General features: G+C 52.4%; 1 protein-coding gene across 7 annotated transcripts in view; it reads left to right on the forward strand.

Annotated features, from left to right (window-relative positions):
- The first annotated feature begins 1,213 nt into the window (after window positions 1-1,213).
- RAPGEF1 (Rap guanine nucleotide exchange factor 1) overlaps window positions 1,214-20,815 on the forward strand; it is a 132,796-nt gene continuing 113,194 nt past the window's right edge. For 3 of the 7 annotated variants that reach the window (XM_055400484.2, XM_055400485.2, XM_055400492.2), the window contains exon 1: window positions 1,216-1,485. In XM_055400484.2, the coding sequence (XP_055256459.2) occupies window positions 1,425-1,485 (61 nt within the window). In that variant the 5' untranslated portion in view covers window positions 1,216-1,424. Of the gene's footprint in view, window positions 1,486-20,815 lie in introns of all 7 variants that reach the window. The other 4 variants (XM_088841063.1, XM_088841072.1, XM_055400498.2 and 1 more) reach the window with 4 other exon arrangements.

Consider the following 20,815-nt stretch of genomic DNA (forward strand, 5'->3'; position numbering starts at 1 on the left):
AGACTTTTGGACCTAAAAGACTGGCTCAGAAACCTAGAAGGGTTGGGGACAGCTTTGGGAGCATGGGGGAGGGGGTCTGGGGCCAAGGGTCAGTTTTGCCCGGTGTTGCAGCTGCCAAGAGAGCAGAGCCGTCCCACCCTGGCTCAGAGCAGCCATTCCTCAGCTGGAAAAGACAGATGAATGTGTTAATCTTTGGCTTTGCCTTTGACCCCTAGAGAACTGGCTCTGGCGACTCTGGAAATTTGGCTGCTACCTAAGGCCGGCTCTCAGTTACAGAATCAGCGAGCCCACCAGAGGGTGCAGGGAGTGGTGAGCAAGACTCTTTGCAATGTCAATTATTAATACTATTTCTTCTCTGTGCTCCCCTTCCAGACTCTGTCCCCATCTCCAGATTATTCAGTGTACCTGAGGGAAACGGGGGAAAGCTGAATTCATCCTTCTTTGTACTCCATCTTGGGTTAAGGAGAGTAAGCGAAGCGCTGGAGATTTTTCCACATGTGAAGACCCTTTGTGTTACTAAATCTGGTATTTTATATTTGCATTATCTGATTTAACTTTGCTTCTCCAAGTTATAAACTCTTTGGAGGGAACAAATGATTGTGCACATTTTTGTAGGCCTAATAGGATCTTTGATTCTTAAATCAATGACTTTTACTGAACTCACCACCGTGCTTAGAAAAGGCCCAGCAGAGGTCCAGGCTGGACGGGACCTGGTCCACATTTGGGGGTCAAGTGAATAGAGCAGGCAGGGGGTCACTGTGTCCCTATGGGCCAGCAGGGGGCTCTGGATGCGGGTGGGGTCAGTCACAGGCCCTGGCGTGGAGAGAAGAGTTTGAGGGGAAGCCCTGTGTTCCAAGTGAGCTGAGTCCTGGTTGGGATCAGACTCAGGCCTTGAGCTGGAGAGTCTGGTTCTACAGCAGAAGATGCTGAGTCCCGGGTGGTCCATGCAACTCCTCGCCCTGGCGTCGAGGGTCCGTGCGTGCGGGCAGCGAGCGCCGAGGCACAGGTGTGGGCTGGTGGCCAGGGGGCGGTCCCTCGCCCTGGCGTGGAGACTCCGGGTCGGCAGGAGGCGCTGCGTCCCGGGCGGGAAGTTCCGGCCGGCTCCGGGTCGGCAGGGGGCGCTGCGTCCTCGGCGGCGCGGAGGCCGCGCCCGGCAGGTGGCGCTCTGGCCGCGGCCGAGGCCGGCGGGCGGGCGGCGGCGCGGCGCTGCGGCCGGCTCGCGGGCCGGGGGAAGCGGCGGGAGCGGAGCAGGCGGAGCGGCGGCGGGCACCCCCGGGCGGACTGGGGCGCCGCTGGCCGAGCGCACAGGCCGCGGCCCGCGGAGCCCGCCATGCCGGCGCGGGCCTGAGGCGCGGCGAGCCAGGGCCGAGGCGAGCGGCGGCCGCGCCGGCCTGTGGCGCCCGCAGCGGCCCGGCCCGGGCCCGATGAGCGGCGGCCTCGGCCTCCGGCGCAGCCCGGAAATGTCCGGCAAGATCGAGAAAGCAGGTGAGGCGCGCGGCCGGCCCGTGCGGGGCGGGCGGCCGGGCTCCGGGGCCGAAAGCGCCGCCGGGCCTGCGGGGCGCGTCTCGGGCGGCGGGGCCGGGCCGCGCGGCGCTCCCGGGGCCACAGGCCGGCGGGGCCGGGGCGGGGGCCCGGAGGCCGGGCCGGGCCGGTGCGCGCCGCTCGGCCCGCGGCGTGAAGTTTGAGACAAGGGGCCGGGGACCCGGGCGGGGACCGCGTGTCCCAGGGGCCGGGCGGCGGGCGGTCGTCCTTCGGGCGGTGAACGGAGCCGAGCCACAATGTATGTGTCATTTCTGAGGAGCCTCGAGCTTAAATGGAACCAGACGTCTCCACTTCGGAGGCTTCAAAGGCAGCGGGGCAGGATGTGTCTCTGGGCGTTTTCAGGGCTCTGGCGAGCTTTCCTCCGGTTTCAGGCTGAGCCCTTGGAAGCGGGGGCGTACGGGGAGCCGGTTGGGTCTGGGGTTCGGTTAGAAATCTCGTTGCCAGCCCGTCTCTTTGTGTCTTCCTAGAGATCTCAGAGCCTCGCCTTCCGGTTACCTGGGTTTTCCCCGGGCTGGGAAATAGTAGTCTCCAAAGACGCAACTCGGGGGCGGTGCACCTGGGGCGCAGGGCTTAATTAAGCCGGGGACACCTTGCAGGACACATCCCTGGGTCCAGGGCTCCCGGAGTGGGGACACCACTGGTTGTCATAACCGGATACCCTGACATCCCCTTGGCAGCTGAGCTCTGGAAGGTGGGCTCTTCGGGGACTGGAAATAGGGCAGGTTACACTGATTTTGGACGTTGCTGGTTTCCCAGGTTGAACCAGGACACTTTTCTGAGAAGCGCCTCGGAAGTGGACCCAGAAGGCCGTGTAACTTGCAGGCTGTGGCTTGAGTACAGGAAGGACATTTTCACCGCCTTTCTTGAGGGTTTTCTATGTATCCGGCAATGTGCCGAGTACCTTAAACATCAGGCTTATTAAATCCTTACCGATTGTCTGTAAGTGCAAATGTGGTCCCGGTGTGACAGGCTCAGTGATTTCTTGCAGGCCACCGCTGCTCCCTGCCCCCATGCCCTGCTCTGGGAGCCAAGGCCCCAGTGCTTTCCTACGGGGGCAGCACCCTTGGCCTCAGGTGCTGTTTCCTGGGTGTCCTTCTCATTGTTCTCCACCTCCAGGGCTGAGTCCACTGACCATGAGTTCCCTGCCAGCACTCATGCTGTTTCAGAGGCACCTGCGATTAATCTGTGCAGCGTTTCTCAGGATGCGCCACGTCTCTTGGACAGTGTTGGGGAAAACTTGGCTGCTTTATTTCAAAAAACAGCATCAACAGGGTTTTCTCTCATTATAAGGATAATTGAAAAATTTGAAAGTCATGGAAAAGTCAAAAGAACACAATGAAAACACCTCCCCACCCCTCCCCCGCCACCCAGCCCCACAGGCTGCTTTCCAGGCTCAGCCCTGTCACATCGCACTGCTCCTGGGAGAAAGGAGGCCCGAGGTCAGGTCTTCTCCGCACAGATTACCCCTGGGCCTTCTCCTCTGCCAGGAGCTGTAGTAGATGCAGAAGCAAGCGGTGCCTGCCTTCAGAGAAGCTCATCTGAGGGTGGGCGAGCCGGCCCCAACATTACCCCAGGCTACCAGGTGGCGGGCCTGTGGGCACAGGTGAGGGGAAGGCTCTGAAAAGAGGGTGAGGGTGCCCCCTGTGGAGATGGGGGGGCGAGGCTGACCGGGGGTGTGGAAAGCTCCAGAGGAAGGTGCCTGTAGTGGGAGGTGGCTGAGCAGGAAATGCTGAGGTTGGCCCCTCACGTGGAGCTGGTGGGAGGTCGGTCCTTCTAACCTCAGGTCCTTTGCTGTGATTCACACACAGCTGTCAAGGCAGACTGCGACACTCCGGAATGAAGGGTGCGCCTTCTGGATGATTTCTGCTGGTCGTCATAGGTTGTCTACTTTGCATTTCAACGAGATTTCCATTCGGGTTTCTGTTGGCGTTTTTTTCCTAAATGGACCTACCGTGAGGTCACCAGCAGGGTGTTTCGTTTAAAGGAAAGGTCCTCAGGTGAAGTGGCGCCTCCTCTCAGCAGGTGAACAGGCTCTGGTAAATTATAGAGCCTGACACCCAGCCAGCGATCATTGTTGTCAGGTTTTGCTATTTTCTGTTGACTTGAGCAGGAAAGTTGCTTCCACGTGTTCGTAACCTCCACTCAGAAAATAGGACCAGTGCTCTGACTTCTTGGGACTTAAGGCGGCCAGGGTTTTCTGAGTGTGAGAGAAGCTTGATGCAGCGCCGGACCCCTGCCGCCCTTCCCACCCACTCCCTCTTGGGAGCCGCAGCCCCTTCAGCCGCCAGGGAGATCTTTCTGAGTCTGTCGTGCTGCCTTTCACCTGTCGACTTCCTCAGCAGTGCCTGCCTGGTGTCGGGGTCATAGGCACCCCCCTCCTCTGAGGGTAGACCCTTCCGTAGGGACCAGATCAGGCTGTCTGCAGTCATCTGCTCCGGGCCCAGTGTGGGGGTCAGCACCGTCTGGGTTCCAGAGAGGGACGCAGGGTCAGCTTGCTGGCTGGTTGGGGCCTGTCCACTTAGGCTCAGTGGAGAAGGGTTGAACCTGGAAGGCCAGGAAGGCTGCTGGAGTGGGAAGGGGGAGGCTCCTTGGTGTCTCCCAGATGTAATGGGAAGGCAGGGAGCAAGTGGAGCCAGACGACTTACGGAGCTCCGGGGTGAGATTGTGGGCAGGGCAGGCTCAGAGAAGAGGCTCTTCCAGGGGAACTGAGAGGGGCCTGTTCTGAGGACTCGCACCATGGGGGTGTGTGCAGCGCTTGGGCCGCCTGGGGGCCCGTGAGCCTGATTCTGGCGTGTCCGCAGCTCTGGGGCCAGTGTGCTCGTGCTTCCTCCCAGCAGACACACTGCGTGGAGGGAACTGAAGCCTTAACCTTCCTGAGGGCCAGACACCCCTCTTGCCTGACGAGCGGAGGTGACAGACTGGTGGCCGTAGGCTGGATGCAGGCCATAGATGTGTGTGAGCCACCTGTGTTCTTGATGGTCCGTGTTTAAAAATCAGGAGATCATTCACCAATCTCGGGTTTCTGGTTCTTTTGAAAAGCGAGCAGCCCTGGTGACCCTGAGTCCTGCTATTGCGAGCCACTCTGGCAGGGCCACCCACCCTCGCTGCCACCCCAGCACCCACACCCGCTTCCCACTCAGACTGGCAGCATTCCAGTGTGCATCCCTTTCCTTGCAGAAATAACCACTTGTGTTTGTTGCTTTTTATCTGGACTTTGAAATCTTTGCTCCATTCCTTCACGGATCCATTCCTTCATCCCTTTGCTCGGCACTGATCGAGGGGTCGGCGCCTGGGGTCCGGCGCTGTGCTGGGCTCTGGGGAATGGGGGTGATCTCAGGGGGCACGTTGCAGTCGCACAGGCCTTAGCTCTGGCAGGGTCGGGGGTGCTGGGGGGTTCCCAGGGATGGCATCAGATGCTTGGTGAAACTGTGAGGGGTGGGCAGTTCAGTGGGCCCAGTGGAGGAGTTGGGAAGAAGGGGGCTTCAGTTTCACCAACGGTACTCCCCAACATCTCTGGGCTCGCTCCTCAGTTCCAGGTCGGGTAGTTGATCCAGAACCTCCTAGGGGCCTGGCGTTGTTCTGGTGTTTGGGATGCAAGAAGGATTCCTGTCTTCAGGGCCACACGATCCGTCTGGAGTAGATGTAAATTATGCAGGGGTTTCTCGGTTTTTTTTTGTTTTTTGAGAGGAGTGGCTCTTTCCCTGCCGTGTACTCCTAGCAGACCACGGGGTCTGTCCGGGACCTTCATCCATCACCAAGCCCTCAGGCCACTCTCTTGGCTCCTGTGGTCTCAGGCTGCTCCGTGGGGCCCTGACTGAAGCCGCGATGGACTTGGCCAGCACCCTGCCTCAGGGCAGAATAAATACAGTGTCTCAGACTCAGGTGCTGTGTTTTTCAGATATGTGAAGGTACTTTCCTTAAAAAAGAGAAACTTACCTTGTTTGCAGTCACAGTAACTTTTTGTCACTGTATTTTCTCAGAACGGATGAAAAGTACAAGCCCAGGCTCTCACAGGAGGCTGCACACTTTTGGCCAAGAGAGAATCCTCCTAGATCAACTTTAAAACCCCTCTGAAATCTTAATACTTCCTTTACCCCCACAAATATAGATTCTTGTACTCAAAATGTATCCAGTTGATAAATAGCAACACTTTCAGGGCTCGGCTCGTTTGGTCATTGACTCCCTCCCCCGCGGCCCTCCTGATGGGAGTCGCCTGTGCTCCTTGCAGCCACCCGTACCCAGCTGGGCCTGGCCTTCCCAGTTCCCGGGCCAGGGCTAACATCAAAACGGTCTTGAACGGATGTACAGTTTCTGTAGTCTCTGTCCAGAGTGCATCGACTGACGACCTCATTTCAGCGATCCCCATGAGTCCTGGGGGCCAGAGCAGGGCCAGTGAGCCCCGCCTTTCCCCTGTGGGCGGCTGAGACCTGGGGAAGGCTGGTGATTTGCCCAGGGTTGCAGTGCGCCAGCATCGGCTCCTTTAGGGAGCATTGCTTAGGTCTTCCTAACTTGCTGGAGACACAGTAGCTTAATCTGATTGTTCATGTTTCTGAGTTTCTTGTCTGTTTTTATTTTTTTTTAATCCTGTTACATTAGGGTAGGCCCAGTGCCTGGGTGTTCATTGGAAGGACTGATGCTAAAGCTGAAACTCCAATACTTTGGCCACCTCATGCGACGAGTTGACTCACTGGAAAAGACTCTGATGTTGGGAAGGATTGGGGGCAGAAGGAGAAGGGGACGACAGAGAATGAGATGGCTGGATGGCATCACCGACTCGATGGACATGGGTTTGAGTGAACTCCGGGAGTTGGTGATGGACAGGGAGGCCTGGTGTGCTGTGATTCATGGGGTCGCGGAGAGTCGGACACGACTGAGCGACTGAACTGAACTGAATGCATCTTTGGGCTTCCCTGGTGGCTGAGTCAGTAAAGAATTCACCTGCAGTGCGGGAGACCTAGGTTAGATTCCTGGGTTGGGAAGATCCCCTGGAGGAGGGTATGGCAACCCACTCCAGTATTCTTCCCTGGAGAATCCCCATGGACAGAGGAGCCTGGCGGGCTGCAGTCCATGGGGAAGCAAGGAGTCGGGCAGGACTGAGCACACAATGCAGTCTTTAGACTGCCTGGATACTAATAACATTGATATCATCAGCTGTATCATAAGGAGGTAAGAAATAGCACAGACGCAGGCTAACCATGTTTTACAAAATCAACTGCAGCAACCCCCTGTTGCCTGGTCTCCTGAGCAGCTGTTGGTAGAGGTGGTTTGAATGGGATTCCTTGCAGCCAGCAGACCTGATAGGAGGCCTGTAAAGATGAGTCATGTATGAGCTTGCAGGAAAACCATGTCCCAGGCCGGCCGGGATTGGAGCATGCCTTGAGCACAGGGCTGGTCCTGCCTCTGGCCAGCTGACCACGTTCCCTTGCCATAACAAGGTGGCGCACTGGACAGAAGAGCAGCCTGGCAGGGCCTCTGCTCCGCACCCTCATGCCCCCGCCCCGTGCCCTGCTGCCTGACAGGTGCTCCTCTAACTTGGCTCCCACCTTGCCCGGAGGCTGCATTAGGATTTAAAACCAAACAAACAAAAAAACAGTTTGTGAATTACCGAGAGATCTGTCATCTAAGTCTGTGGTCCTCTGTCTTAGGCCATTTGACCGTTTGGACCGTTGTGACCTTGGGAGAGTCTCTCTTTTTGGGGCTTGTTTTCTCTATCTGTGCCATGAAGGGGGAATCTAAAATTAGTGTGTCCTTGTTTTGTTTTAAAGCAGAAGGCCTGTATTTTTTTTTTAAGTTTATTTGTGAGTTTTTTTTTTTTTTTACTTTTTATTTGATATTGGAGTCCGGTTGATTGACAGTGTTGTGATGGCTTCAGGTGGACAGCACAGGGACTCAGCCGTACATACTCCATACGTGTGTCCTTTCTGCCCCCCACTCCCCTCCCGCCCAGGCTGCCACGTAACGTTGAGCAGGGTTGTCCGAGTAGCAGGCCCTCTTCATTTCCTAGGAAGGCTGCTCGCTGACTGTCGGGCACCGTGAGGCCCTCCCGTGGGTCCTCCGCCAGCTCGGTGTGGAAACCCGCTTCCTGGACGCACTCAGCCGCCTCTGCCCGAGCCGACTGCCTTTAGGTTCTTCATGCCTCCTCTTCCTCTAGCAGAGACAGTGCATTCCCTGGGAGGGCCCCCGAGGAACCTTCTGGATAGAAGGATACTGTTTAGCTCATTCAGAAACCAAAGCCCCAGTTTCCTTTCCTCAAGTTAAAAATCAGCAGATAGAGCCCTAAGTAGACTGTTAGCCTCTTGAGGCAGAGTGTCTGCCAGGTCCACCATGGTGTTGGCCTCACTGTGTCTAGAACACAGTAGGTGCTCAAAGACTCTTCACTGTGAATCTCGTTAGATGTTGTCAAAGGATGAACTCAGGTTTCTGATTCCAAGTCTCAAAATCCTCTTTAAATGAGCTCTTTCTGGGCTTTGAATTGCCAGCTAGGATGTTCCTTGGTGTATTAGTTGGACCAGTACTCTGATAAGGGTGTGCAGTTAGTTGAGGTTCTGGGTTAACCAAATGCATGGGTCAGTGTTTCAGTGTATCCTTCCAGAAATGGATGAGGAGACTGAGCTAGGGTTCCCGGAAGGCCCTGTTGGGAGAGCACGAGGGCACGGTGGAGGCTGAGGCTTGTGCAGCCTGAGACTGCGGGGCCACCGGCGACTGTGGCCGTGCGTGGTTCTGGGGCGGCAGCACCAGGTGCTCTCAGGCCGTGCTCCTTCATGTCGGGCAGTTAGGGTTTTGCCTTTCATTTGCAACCCGCAGCCAGCACATGCCTGCTCTGCCCAGCCCGCCTCCATCATGAGCGCCGTGATGGGAGGCCCTGTCTGCACTTGTCATTTCTTTCCTTTGGCCTCTGAGCAGGATTTCGGACTCGCTGCGTGCTCTGCTGACTCTGTATGGAGTGGTTGTACAGTCCATGCCGTCTTTGAGGGGCTGGAGAGCTGGGCTGCTGGTCTTCTGCCGGCTCCTCTTTCTTCTGGGGCAGGGTTTAAGCAGAGTCTCTCCTGCCACTCCTTCTTTTGTGAGCGAAGGTGCAGTGGCCTCAGATGGTCTCAGTTCCTCTTCCTCCCCACTTGCTTCTTCCGGGCTGTGGTTTGGAAGACGGACGATGGTTCTCTCTGTCCTGTGCTACAGTCTGGACCCCGTCTTCCTGAAACACAGTTCCTGTGCCATGGCAGCTCAGATCCCTGGTTCCCGTTGGTCCCTTAAAGAGGCCCTTTCTCCTTGCTTGCTTTTCATTGGCTGGCTGGCTTCAGACGGTCATTTTACTGCAGGTTAACTTTCGTGATCAGGACCCTCTGCCCTCCTTTTCAAGCGTAGAAGAAATGGAGCTGTGAGGCCCAGGATGGTATGTGGTGCTTCTTGGGCTGGGGACAGCGGGCAGGGTGCAGGCGTTGGTGTGGACGCTTCAGGGGTGCTCCCATCGACGCAGTTACTGTTACCGCTAGGAGCCGGCGCCTGGTCCCCCGAGCAGAAGTGCACTGCTCGCAGCCTTTGAGAGAAGGAAAGTGTGGATGCAGAATGAGAGGACGAGGGATGAGATGGCGCCGAGTAGCCACTTAATTGGCCCCAAACAAGCGAACAGAAAAACAAACAAAAAACAAAACCTCTGGCTTGGAGACAGAGGTTGCATTTATTTTCTGGGTGTGGATGATCACGTGTGCCCTCTCTCTGAGTGAATGTGAGTAAATAGATGAGTGATTGTGCGTGGTCCTGGAATTGGCTGCTCTCAGCCCCTCCTTTCAGTGATAAATACAAGTAGTGGCAGTAGCTGGCGTTTGAGCTCTTCCCACGTGCTGAGACCAGGCTCCGTTCTGTGTACTGTACACACGTGGTCTCCGCTAGTCTTCACAGCAGGAGCCAGGCACTGTTGAGGACAAAACTCCACACGGAGCTTCTCTTTGTGCGTGGGATCCTGAGGTCCCAGAGTAGCTCAGATTTGCCTGTGGTCATAACTGCGTTGGGGCCAAGATCAGACTAAAGTTCAGTTGACTACATCTTATATTTTCCCCATATTTCCATTGGCTGTGATGGCATTGTTCTCTTGGCTATTGTGACTTGGGTCAAAATGAATGTCCACATTTCCAGGGACTTTTCCCCCAGTGAGGAGGCTGCTACACTTAAAGGGCCACCTGACAGCTTTGGGGTGCTTGAGATGGCACTGCTCCCCTGGCTCTCCTGCTCTAGCTCTGGGCAGGGGTCGGGGTGGGGGGTGGGCAGGAATCCCTCCTTCTTGCTGAGCGACCTTGGGCAGATGGCTTAATCTTTCTGAGCCTCTTGTGCCTCTGTTGTCCCCTGATGGGGAGGACAGACCCATCTCCACACCCTTTCTTATGCTGATCCTTTGTGAGTCTAGTCTGCAGTATCAAAGGGGGTGTGAATTAGGGTTGTTGGTTTTTAATGACACTGGTGTTGCAGGGCACTGTAACCATTCATCATCATGATGAAACATACTCCTTTATAGCTTTCAGAACCCTTTGCTAGGCATTAGTGGGTTTTTTGGCTGCTGTTTTGGTTTTGTCTGTTTTTTTATTAAATGGTGTCAGAGTAACACAGCCTTTCTCCCAGGTGAGAAGGGTGACGGCTCACAGTTGTTGAGTACTTCCTGTGTGTTTTGGAGTTTTACCTTCTGATCCTTGTATGATTTAATTGGGTCTGTTATAGAGAGAGAAGTGGTGAGTATTGTGCCATGTGACAGTTGAGGAGAGGGAGGCGGGTCATGAGCTGAGGGAGAGGTGGGGCTCGCTAGGGAACTTGGGTTTGTCATCCTTCCCATCGCTGCGGGGCAGAGAGCCTGGAGCTGTGCTCTTTGCTCCTCCTCCGCAGGGCGGCTGGCTCGAGGGCACTGTCATTGTCTTTGGTTGGAACCTGCTCTGGGATTCCCCCTGGGGCTTTCCAGCTCCTCTGCAGGACTGTCAAGGTGGCGTCACATCTGCCTACAGATTTATGAGGCAGCTGCTGGTCTCTGGGGTACAGAGGCGGCTTGGTTTGCTGAAAATACTGCAGGGAATTCTACTTTGGATGTAAACAGTGGGAAGTGGGCCTTGGTCAGCATAGCTCTGTCCACCCACCTACAGGCTCAGCCACCCCGCTCACTCACCCACTCACTCACCCACCCTCCATCCATTCAGCACGTCTCCATCCATACAGCACCGGCCGATTGTTCGCCCAGCATCCAGCTGCCTGCATGGCACTGGAGGTGCTGAGAAGTTTGGGAGCATCTGCGCCCTCAGGAAGCTGGTGGTCCCGCTGCGCTCTGTGCAGGAGACTTTTTATCTAATCTTTCATACCTCTCTTAACACTCGTGCATGTTAGAGGCAGCATGAGCCTGGTGCTAGCTCTCAGGAGACCTGCGTCATGGCCCCTGGGTCTGCACCGTGGCCTGGACCAGTGCCCTCTGAGCCCTTGGTCTTCCCCCATCCCGCCCCGGGAGATGAGAGGACAGACTCCCGGAGCAGGGCAGGGCGCGGCCGTTGGCTGAGTCCTCCCGCTGCAGTTCCGCATCCCAGCTCTCCATGAACAGTGGGATTGTGGGCAGGTGACTTTGCCTGTCTAAGCCTCAGTGCCTTATCTGTGAAAGGGAAAGAAAGTTCTAAGAGGGCCTACCTTATGGTGTTAGAGGATTAAATGAGATGATGCCCATGAAGCATGTGGCAGAGTCTTGACACAATGAACATTAGCTTTTGTCCCTACCGCATGTCCCCTTCTGCTCTGAAACGACCATTTCCTTTAGTGTGGTCATGCGGTAAGTGAAGTTCAGACCTCAGCACTCGTAGGAGGAGGGAAGGTCTCTGGCTCTTCAGGTATTTCCTTGCAGGCTGTGTCTGTCTGTCTGTCAAAGTTGAATTCCAGGAAATAGGTTTTTACAACTAAGTAATAGACCTCCAGAGAGATAATGTATGGGAAGAGGCGTTTCATTTCAGCTGCACAAGTGCCCTGTCACGCGCAGCGGGGGGAGGGAAGTCTTGCTTCTGTCTGCAAGTCTGTCTAAAAGGGATGGGCCTGTGCTTGTGGGCAGCAGTTCATCTCAGAGCTGGAGCAGGGCTGGTCCACCTGCAGGTATATTTTTGCTCCATTCCAGAGACACCACCTCAGTTCTCCTTGTCGGGGAGACTCTCGGGGTTAACTCGGCCGTCTTTGTTCAACACTGAATGTGAGATGATCACAAGTGTTGCCTTTGTTTTGTGATAGCCAGAACCCCACAAGCCCTTCAAGGGCCTTGTGTGTAGGTAACTTACAAGTTGCTTTGAATCGGCAAGTGGGTTGGTTTCATGCCCGTTATTTCTCCTCCTTGATTGATTTTCACAGTTTAAAATAGATTTAGAAATTCGCATGTATTGTTCTGAGGCTTGCTCCTTAACCGTGCTCTCCCGGTCCTTTCTGATAAGTGAGGGTGAATGTGTGTCAGTCCAGCCACGCAGGGTGCAGGGCTGTTTGCAGAGAGATCAAAGCCCAGTCAACCCGTCTCACTTTCTCCAACCGTTCGGTCCAGGAGCTAAAGATTACCTCTCATTTATTACCATCACCACACTAATTTGTGCTTCTGCCTCAGCTTGTCAGAGGGTCCCTTACAAATACTAACTCTCTGAGCTCATCAGAAACCCAAAGGTGCAGATCAGAAGCATGCTTTCCTCTGTGAGCTATCCTTGCCTTTTTTTTTTTTTTTTCTTGTCTGTTTCAGGGGAGCTGTCTGTTAATTACCCTAAATGTGCAGACTTGCAGAATGCAGTTTTTATGTTTGACCAAGCTGGGACTTGGACTGGGAACCTGGGCTGCTCCATTTCAGGCCAGTCTGGTCGTGCAGTGCACCTCCTGCCAGAAGAGTCCTGTAGACTCAGATCATCATGGGAACATGTCACTGTCACCAGCACTGCTTGGAGCTGTGGCATTTGGGGACCACAGAGACAGAGCCAGCCTGAGTGTCAGGAGCCTTCCCTCCCAGCCTGACGCCGTCACACATCTGCCATGTCCTCTGGGACAGGCCTCAGACCCTCCCTGGACCTCTACAGGGAGCAGTGGTTCTTGAGCTTTTTAAGATCCTTAAGTGCCACTAAGGATCTGATAGGCACCCTGTGGACCCAGTCCCCGGAGAGAAAGATGACATGTGGACGTGGTCCTGCCAACCCTGAATTCCTGCTACTAAATGATAAATAATAATTTGTAAACACCCCGGATATTGGAAAGATAAAGTGAAATCTTGGGTATCTGAATAATCAGGACTTAGTTTCTCCTGGTTTAGTCAGACCTGGGCTCGAGTGACAGCATTTATACATTACTGAAGTTTTGTACGGATTCCATGAGATGATGCTTGTCAGCTGGTTAGCACAGTGCCTCTGTGGATGAAAGGAGACCCCTTTCCCCTTCTGCATGCGAATTTCTTAAAATTTTACCTATAGTGAAACTGACCCTTTTTTGAGTTTGTGAGTCTTTGGGTTTTAACTCATCTGTAAATTTGTGTAACCTCGGTGAGTCAGTGGTAAAGAATCCACCTGAAGTGCAGGAGACATAGGAAACGCAGGTCGGATCCCTGGGTCTGGAAGATCCCCTAGGGGAGGAAATGGCAACCCACTCCAGTATTCTTACCTGGGAAATCCCATGGACAGAGGAGCCTGTTGGGCTACAGTCCGTAGGGTTGTAAAGAAAAGGACACAACTGAGTGACTGAATACAGACACATACCGCAATCAACACTGAGAACAGTTCATCGCCCCAGGAGGGAAAAAACAAAGACTTTCTGCTGTCCGTTTGTCGCCAGACCCTTTCTCCACTTCTGGCTGCTGGTAGCCATTGGTCTGTTTTCTATCCTTATAGTTTTGTCTTTTCCGGAATGTCATCAGCATGTAATTTGGAAATTGGCAGCTTTTACTTAGCATACTGCCTTTGAGGTACATGAAGTTACTGCTTTTATTTAGTTTATTCCTTTTTCTAGCTGAGTAGTATTCCACTGTATGGACACCATCATTGTTTATCTACATAGAATTTTACTTTGGTTAACTAGCTCTGTTTCCTGGCATTTGACAAACAGAAAATATCAAATAACCTAATTAAAAAACTTGAGTAGACATCTCCAAAGAAGATATGCAGATGGCCAATAAACACATGAAAAAATACTCAGCATCGCTAACCATTAGTGACGTGTATACCACAACCACAGTGAGACCACCTCACGCCCATCAGGATATCTGCTTTAAAACATGAGAAAATAACAAGCATTGGCCAGGATATGTAGAAATCGGAACCCTTATGCACTCTTGGTGAGAACGTAAAATGGTCCACCCATTATGGAAAACAGTGGCAGTTTCTCAAAAAATTAAAAATAGAATAACAGTATGATTCAAGAATTCTGCTTCTGAGTAATATACCCAAAAGAAATGAAGGAAGGGACTCAAAAAGGTATTTGTATACCCAGTTTCATAGCATCATTATTCACAAGCTAGCCAAAAGTTGCCTGTTATCAGATGATGGACAAGCAAAGTGTTATACGTGTGCACAGACATTACCCAGCCTTAAAAAGGAAGGACATCGTGGTGACATCCTGTCAGCATGGGCGAACCTTGAGGACATTGTGCTCAGTGAAATGTTAGACACAGGACAACTATGGTACAGCCCCACTTGTGTGATGTACCTAGAGTGATCAGATCATGAGTGGAATAGCGGTCGCCAGGGACTAGGAGAAGGGGGAGTGGGGAATTACTGTTTAACATTTAATTAGTGTTTAAGTCCAGTTTTCAGGACAGAGAGAGCCCTGTGAGTGGGTGGTAGTGAGTAGCCCACACTGTGAGTGTACTGACCGCTGACCTGTGCCCTCAAAGACAGCGAAGGCAGCAAGGTTTATGACAATACGTCTAAAAAGCTCTGTGGACACCAATTACTGTTTGATATTTATTAGTATTTTAATTATTCGATCTTAACTCTAGTAAGTTATAGTAAAACATTTTAAAATGGTGGACTATGCCAGATATATTACTAGGGAGCAGTGCTCATGTTGAAGATGACCTCTGGTTTAATGAGTTACATCCGGGCTGGGAGGACCTCTGGGTGAACTACAGGCACCCATGGGACGTGATACTCTGGCTTCCCTGAGAGCAGCCACTTCTGTATCTGCTCAAGCCTGGGACAGGAGACGTGGGCTTCTGTGGAGCCGGAAGCTTCTCAGCCAGGGTGGACCCCCCACCCCTACCCCACTTACACGACACTCCTCAGCTGCGCTGGGCTCCTTAAGGGCCGCCCTGTGGCAGCCTTTGGTTCCCGTCCTTCGTCCTTCATTGGTCTGAGGAGGGAAGTGCTGTGAGTGGGAGAGAAGTCCTGGAGGTGTAGAGGTCGAGGAGAGCCCAGAGCTCAGTGGGTGCAGTAGTCTGGCACACGCTGAGGGCTCTAGTAAGGTCCTCACAGGCCCGTTGGGGACTTCGGTCCAAGCTTCTGCCTGGAGACCGTCCTTGTCGGCACCCACTGAGCTGATGGCACAGATGGGATTGCACCAGCTCTGCTCGATCGGATTCCAGGCTCTTGGCCGCACTCATAAGAAGGTATCATTGACTTGGGGGAGGGACCGAGAGAGGATGGCTTACGGAAGCAAGGTCCAGGCTTTCTCTTAAGAGTTTTAAGGCCAGGGAAGCGCTGGTAGTGTTAGATGAAACAATGCCTCCCTTTGGGAGTTGTCGCCTCGAGATTGTCACGGAAAGTCTCTGTCCCACGAGTATTGTGAACACGTCTATGAATCTGGGGTGATGACAGTCACTGTGTCTTTCAACACATGTAAGACATACTAGTGATACAGTAACACTTCTCAGGAAATAAAATTACATTAGCAGGGTTGATTATAAAACAACACACTCTGATTTCAAATGTGGAACTATGAAGAAGTTTACCTTTTAGAGTCAGGGAAATACAGTAGGAAGCCTTGATTCAGTCTCTGGGCTGCTTTCTTGAGCACCTACTGTCTTTAGTTCCTGACGAGAGATGCTGGGGCACAGTGATAATTGAGCCAGGCACCTGCTCTCCCGGTCCACACTGAGCCTGTCCAGGGCTCCCCTCCATGCGAGGTCTAGCCTTTGATTGAAGAATCAGACTCTAGAGTTCTGCTTATAAACATCACTCTTGCCTCGCCTCGCAGTTAGACGTCTGGACACCTCAGGAAAAGGAGCCTGAAGATCACTGGGCTCAGGCAGACGCAGCAGATGGGGTGACAATCTCACATCCTGGCTCCACCTGCTGTCCTGGCAGGATTATTAATAGCACCCTCCCTGTCACTCTCAGAAGTGTCCTGATCTGGAAGACACTGGGGGAGGAATCATTTACAGCTCTTGAGTGCCACACGTTTGTGCTGGAGAAGGTCTTGTTTTTGCAGTGAGACAGCTATTTCAGAAATACAGCCTGTTCCAGGGCAGGATCAGGGCTGTAGAGTCCCTAGAGCGTCAGCTGAGTTCGGTTCTGGTCCTGTTCTCCCTGTGGGCATCTGCCAGTTCTTACGCTCTGGTCGCTCAACTCATGAAAGCATCAAAACCTGGGACAATTTGGTTTTTAAACAACGGCAACAATAAACATGTACATACAACAACCAGAATGTATTTTCCTTGTGAGAAAAGTTAGATGAACCAGATCTTAAATTCATATTCTTTGGAATGGATGGGAAGGATCTTAGTGTTTGTGTCAAGTCTTACAGAGAGAATTGGAAAAATAATTATATGGGGACAGTAATCTCAGGTTAAGTTAGAGATTTTCTTTTCCCTGTTGCTGTAGAAAGGAGGATGGAGGTTGAATTTTTGTAAGAATTTTTATTCAGGTGCTATAGTTGATGTTTAGAGAAAACAACCAGAAAGATAGGAAGTTTATGTTTATGACAGATGGGCAGTTTACAGCCTGTTATGTTAGCAGGTGTTGATGACAGGACAGGTCTGGGGTCCCTGTTCTGAGGACCGGCTGGGTGCCCCAGAATGCGACCCACCTTCTCTGGTACGTCTCAGATTTTAGCACCTGGAGGTTGCTGTACTCGCTCCAGCCCCCGGTTTCTGCTTCAGCAGTTCTGGAGTTGAGCAGAGAGTTGGCATTTCTAACAGGTACCCAGGTGATCCTAGACAAGTGTATTACAAAGCAGAGACATTACTTTGCCGACAAAGGTCAATATAATCAAAGCTATGGTTTTTCCGGTAGTCATGTACGGATGTGAGAGTTGGACCATAAAGAAGGCTGAGCACTGAAGAATTGATGCTTTAGAACTGTGATTTTGGAGAAAACTCTTGAAAGTCTCTTGGACAGCAAGGAGATCAAACTAGTGAATCCTGAAGGAAATCAACCCTGAATATTCATTGGAAGGGCTGACGCTGAAACTCCATTCCTTCGGCCACCTCATGCAAAGAGCTGACTCATTGGAAAAGACCCTGATGTTGGGCAGGATTGAAGGCAGGAGGAGAAGGGGGTGACAGAGGACAAGATGGTTGGATGGCATCACCGATTCAATGGACCTGAGTTTGCTCTAACTCCAGGAGATGGTGAAGGACAGGGAAGCCTGGCATGCTCCAGTCCATGGGTTGCAAAGAGACATGACTGAGCGATAGAACAACAACCCAGGTGCTGCTGGTGGGGTAGGTGTTGGGATGGGGGCACTTGAGAATCACTGCTTAAAGTACGGAGAGGAAAGAAAAGGCTCCTTGGGATCTGACCTGAACAGTGGCTCCTGGAGGGTGAGGAGGGATGTAGAAAACAGTTTATAAGCTGTACTGTGTATTTAATCCCATTAGCAGCCCTGCGGGGAGCTGAGAGTGAATTCATTTTACAGATGAGAAAACTGAGGTTTACATGACTTACCCAGTTGGCATGTGGAGGAACTAGGGTAAACCATTGCCCAGTGCTGAAACGAATCCTTTTTAAATGGGTGAGCAGCACAAGACACCTCAGAGTGAAGATTAGCACAGGAGAACAGCAGGAGAAGGACGATGTTCACAGTTCTTCCTCTTCCAGCCTGTGTTTTTGTCAGCAGCTCGTGAGGTGAAAAGCAGTGCTCTAATTAGCTCTGACAAGAAGATGCCCAGAAGGTTGGCAGCTGTGAGGAAAACTCTGATGAATCTCACACTCAGCGTATATTGTGCCCTGGGATATTAGCTAATTGATTAGTTTGATTTATTTGTCACCATGATTAGCAAGACAGTTTAAAACTAAGCATCTAGGACTTGAGAACCAGACTCTCAAACTGAAATTTTGTTTAAAGGCACACAGTAGTCAACTATAGTACTTTAGAAACATCATGGTAATTTTTTTTTTTTTTTTAGAACAAGCTTCTGACTTGTCTTAATGTGTAAGTGTTGTGGTTACACATAGATACGTCCATCTCAGCCCTCCTTTTCTGGATTCTCTGCTCTTCCAGACTCTCAGTTTTGGAGTATCCTAGGGCTGAATCCTCCAGTCTCTTCCTCAGCAATCTAGTCCCATGTCTTTTGTTTTTCTTTTTTAAATTTTTATTGGTATATAATCTATAATGTTGTTAGTTTATTGCTGACTGCAGAATGAATCAGTCATGAAAGTGAAAGTCGCTCAGTCATGTCTGACTCTTTTTGACCCCATGCAATATATAGTCATGGAGTTCTCCAGGCCAGAGTACTGGAGTGGGTAGCCTTTCCCTTCTCCAGGGGATCTTCCCAACCCAGGGATCGAATCCAAGTCTCCCTACATTGCAGGCAGATTCTTTACCAGCTGAGCCCCAAGGGAAGCCCAAATCAGTCATGTGTATACATATACCCACTTCTTTGTTTAGATTTCATTCTCTTTGAGGTCACCACAGATCGTGGAGTAGAGTTCCCTGAGCTATATATACAGCAGTTTCTCATTAGTCACCTATTCACACATAGTATTGTGTATATGTCGGTCCTTATATCCCAATTCATCCTATCTCCTCTCCCCTTCTTGGTAACCATAAGTTTGCTCTGTATGTCTGTGCTAATCCCGTGTTTTTAAATGCCATCTAAATACTGCTGCTGCTGCTAAGTCGCTTCAGTCGTGTCCGACTCTGTGCGATCCCATAGACGGCAGCCCACCAGGCTCCACCATCCCTGGGATTCTCCAGGCAAGAACGCTGGAGTGGGTTGCCATTTCCTTCTCCAATGCATGAAAGGGAAAAGTGAAAGTGAAGTCGCTCAGTCATGTCCGACTCTTAGCAACCCCATGGACTATAGCCCACCAGGCTCCTCTGTCCATGGGATTTTCCAGGCAAGAGTACTGGAGTGGGGTGCCATTGCCTTCTCCACTGTAAAGGGCAGGAGCCACAGATCCTGAGGGCTTTGAGGGTGGGAGGAAGGTGATGGGAGCCTTTCCCCAGTGAGGGTGTTGCCTCTTCTGACCCTGTCACATTCCAACTGAAGCAGAGATTGTGGGTCCCCTTGATGGATACCCATTGACAGTCTGCCGCATGTTGACCATTGGGTCTCATCTGCTTTACTGGAGAGGAAGGAGGTGGGACTCAGCACAGGCAGGCTCACGGGAGCAGGGTCTCACCAGGTGCTGTGGCTGTGGCTAAAGAAAAGGCTCCTGAGAGGGGATGTGGGAGGAGAAGCTGAGAGAGAAAGCTGGGGGACTGGCCTCCCAAAGGCCTCAGATGCCTGTCACTTGGGAGGTGACTTCCTCTTTTGGGTCTTCCAGGAAGCATCAAAGCTCAGGAGGTGTTCTCCACACATACTTAGACTTTCCCTTGAGAAGTCCATGTAATTGTGAAATAAGTTGCAAGGAGAAAGTTACTGTTTTCACTTAAAAAAATAGTTCATTTCTCTCAGGTGGATTTGATAAAGTTGAGGTTGTGGGCTTCCTCCCTTCCGTGTCCTGCAGTTCTGTTCCTGGCCCGTCGTGAGTTCAGAAAGAATAGCGAACAAGCAGCTGCTTCTTTAAAGGGCTAGATGCTGACTGAGCAGTGAGACTCTGCCCTTATTGCCCTTCCTTCATGAGCCAGCACCGTCTGCCAGGGTCTTCAAAAACCCAGGAGCTTTATTGTGGGGGTGGCTTGGAATTGGAGGTTCTGCCCTTGGTATTTTGCAAGTTAGGTCAGACGCCAAGAAAGATGCACTGGAGGACTTGACGGTTCACTCTCTCGAGTGTCACTTCGGGGCCTGCCTGGACAGAAACAGAGCCGTCTTGTGTGGGGTGCAGTATCCGTGTTCAGCGAGGATTAGCACTTTGCTGTTGTTGGCCTTCCCCTGCCGGAGTAAGGCAGCTGGCTAGCTGTGGAAAAACACAGCCTGAGATCCAGTGATGAGGGTTGTCCGGTTGTCTGTGAACCCTTGGGAAGATGTCTTTCCTTCAAAATGAGGACCTGAGTTTTCTTGTTTTGGAATGAGAGGATTGGACTAGCTCTGTGGATGTCAACCTTCTGGAAGTCTTTGAGACTTTAATGAATGCCAGGGACTTCTCTTCCCAGGAAAATGAGTGCACGTGCATTGCTCAACCCTTTGCACACCCCCTGAAGCCCATGAGGTGAAACCCTGGACCTCGAAGGCTCTGCCCCCCCTGACCCCCATCTGCCTCCTCCATTCTCATACCTCCAGCTGCACAGGGCCTTTGCACATGCTGTTCTGGCCCGGGACGTGCTTCCCCGTGTGTTTGGGCAGCTCCTCCTCCAAGTCTCACCCTTCCCTGACCGCCCAGATTAGATTAGGTGACCCTGCTAGACTTGCTTCCCCTGCCCTGAGCTTCTCAGCGCTGATTACAGTGGTAATTAAGTGATTCTTTGCTTGTCTTGTCGAGTCTCCCCATTTGTGGGGTGAGTCTCAGGTCACTCAGGCCATCTCAGTCTGAGACTGACCTGTGAGTGTGCATGCGTGTGTCGTAAGAGAGCCCCGGTCTGCGTTTCCTGTGACGCACTGCTCGAGACGCGCCTTCGCCATCAGCGATTTCCGTGGCGCTGGGCAGAAACATCACTTCAAAGCAGGGACGAGGGCACCCAGAAGACTGGCTCCCAGACTTTCTGCCTCGGTGCTCTGCCGGTCTGACCTCCAGGCTGGCCCTCCCCTTTGTTTGCGCTCTGGACGGAGCTGCAGCTCCCACTTTGGAACATTCCCACAGTGCTTGGTGCTTCCTTGTATTGTTGTATTTTCCTCTGGAGGGGAAGTGACCAACATCAGCCTTTCCTCCCAGCAGACAAATTCCATGCACAAAGCTACACGTCAGCTTCTGGGCGCCTGCTGGAGAGCCTGGCTTCCGTCTCCTGCCCGTGGGGTGGGAGTTGAAGTTGTGCATGACAGCCATCACAGACC

Source organism: Moschus berezovskii, chromosome 11 (assembly GCF_049115385.1).
Source record: "Moschus berezovskii isolate FMDL1 chromosome 11, NW_MosBer_1.0, whole genome shotgun sequence".
NCBI lineage: Eukaryota > Metazoa > Chordata > Mammalia > Artiodactyla > Moschidae > Moschus > Moschus berezovskii.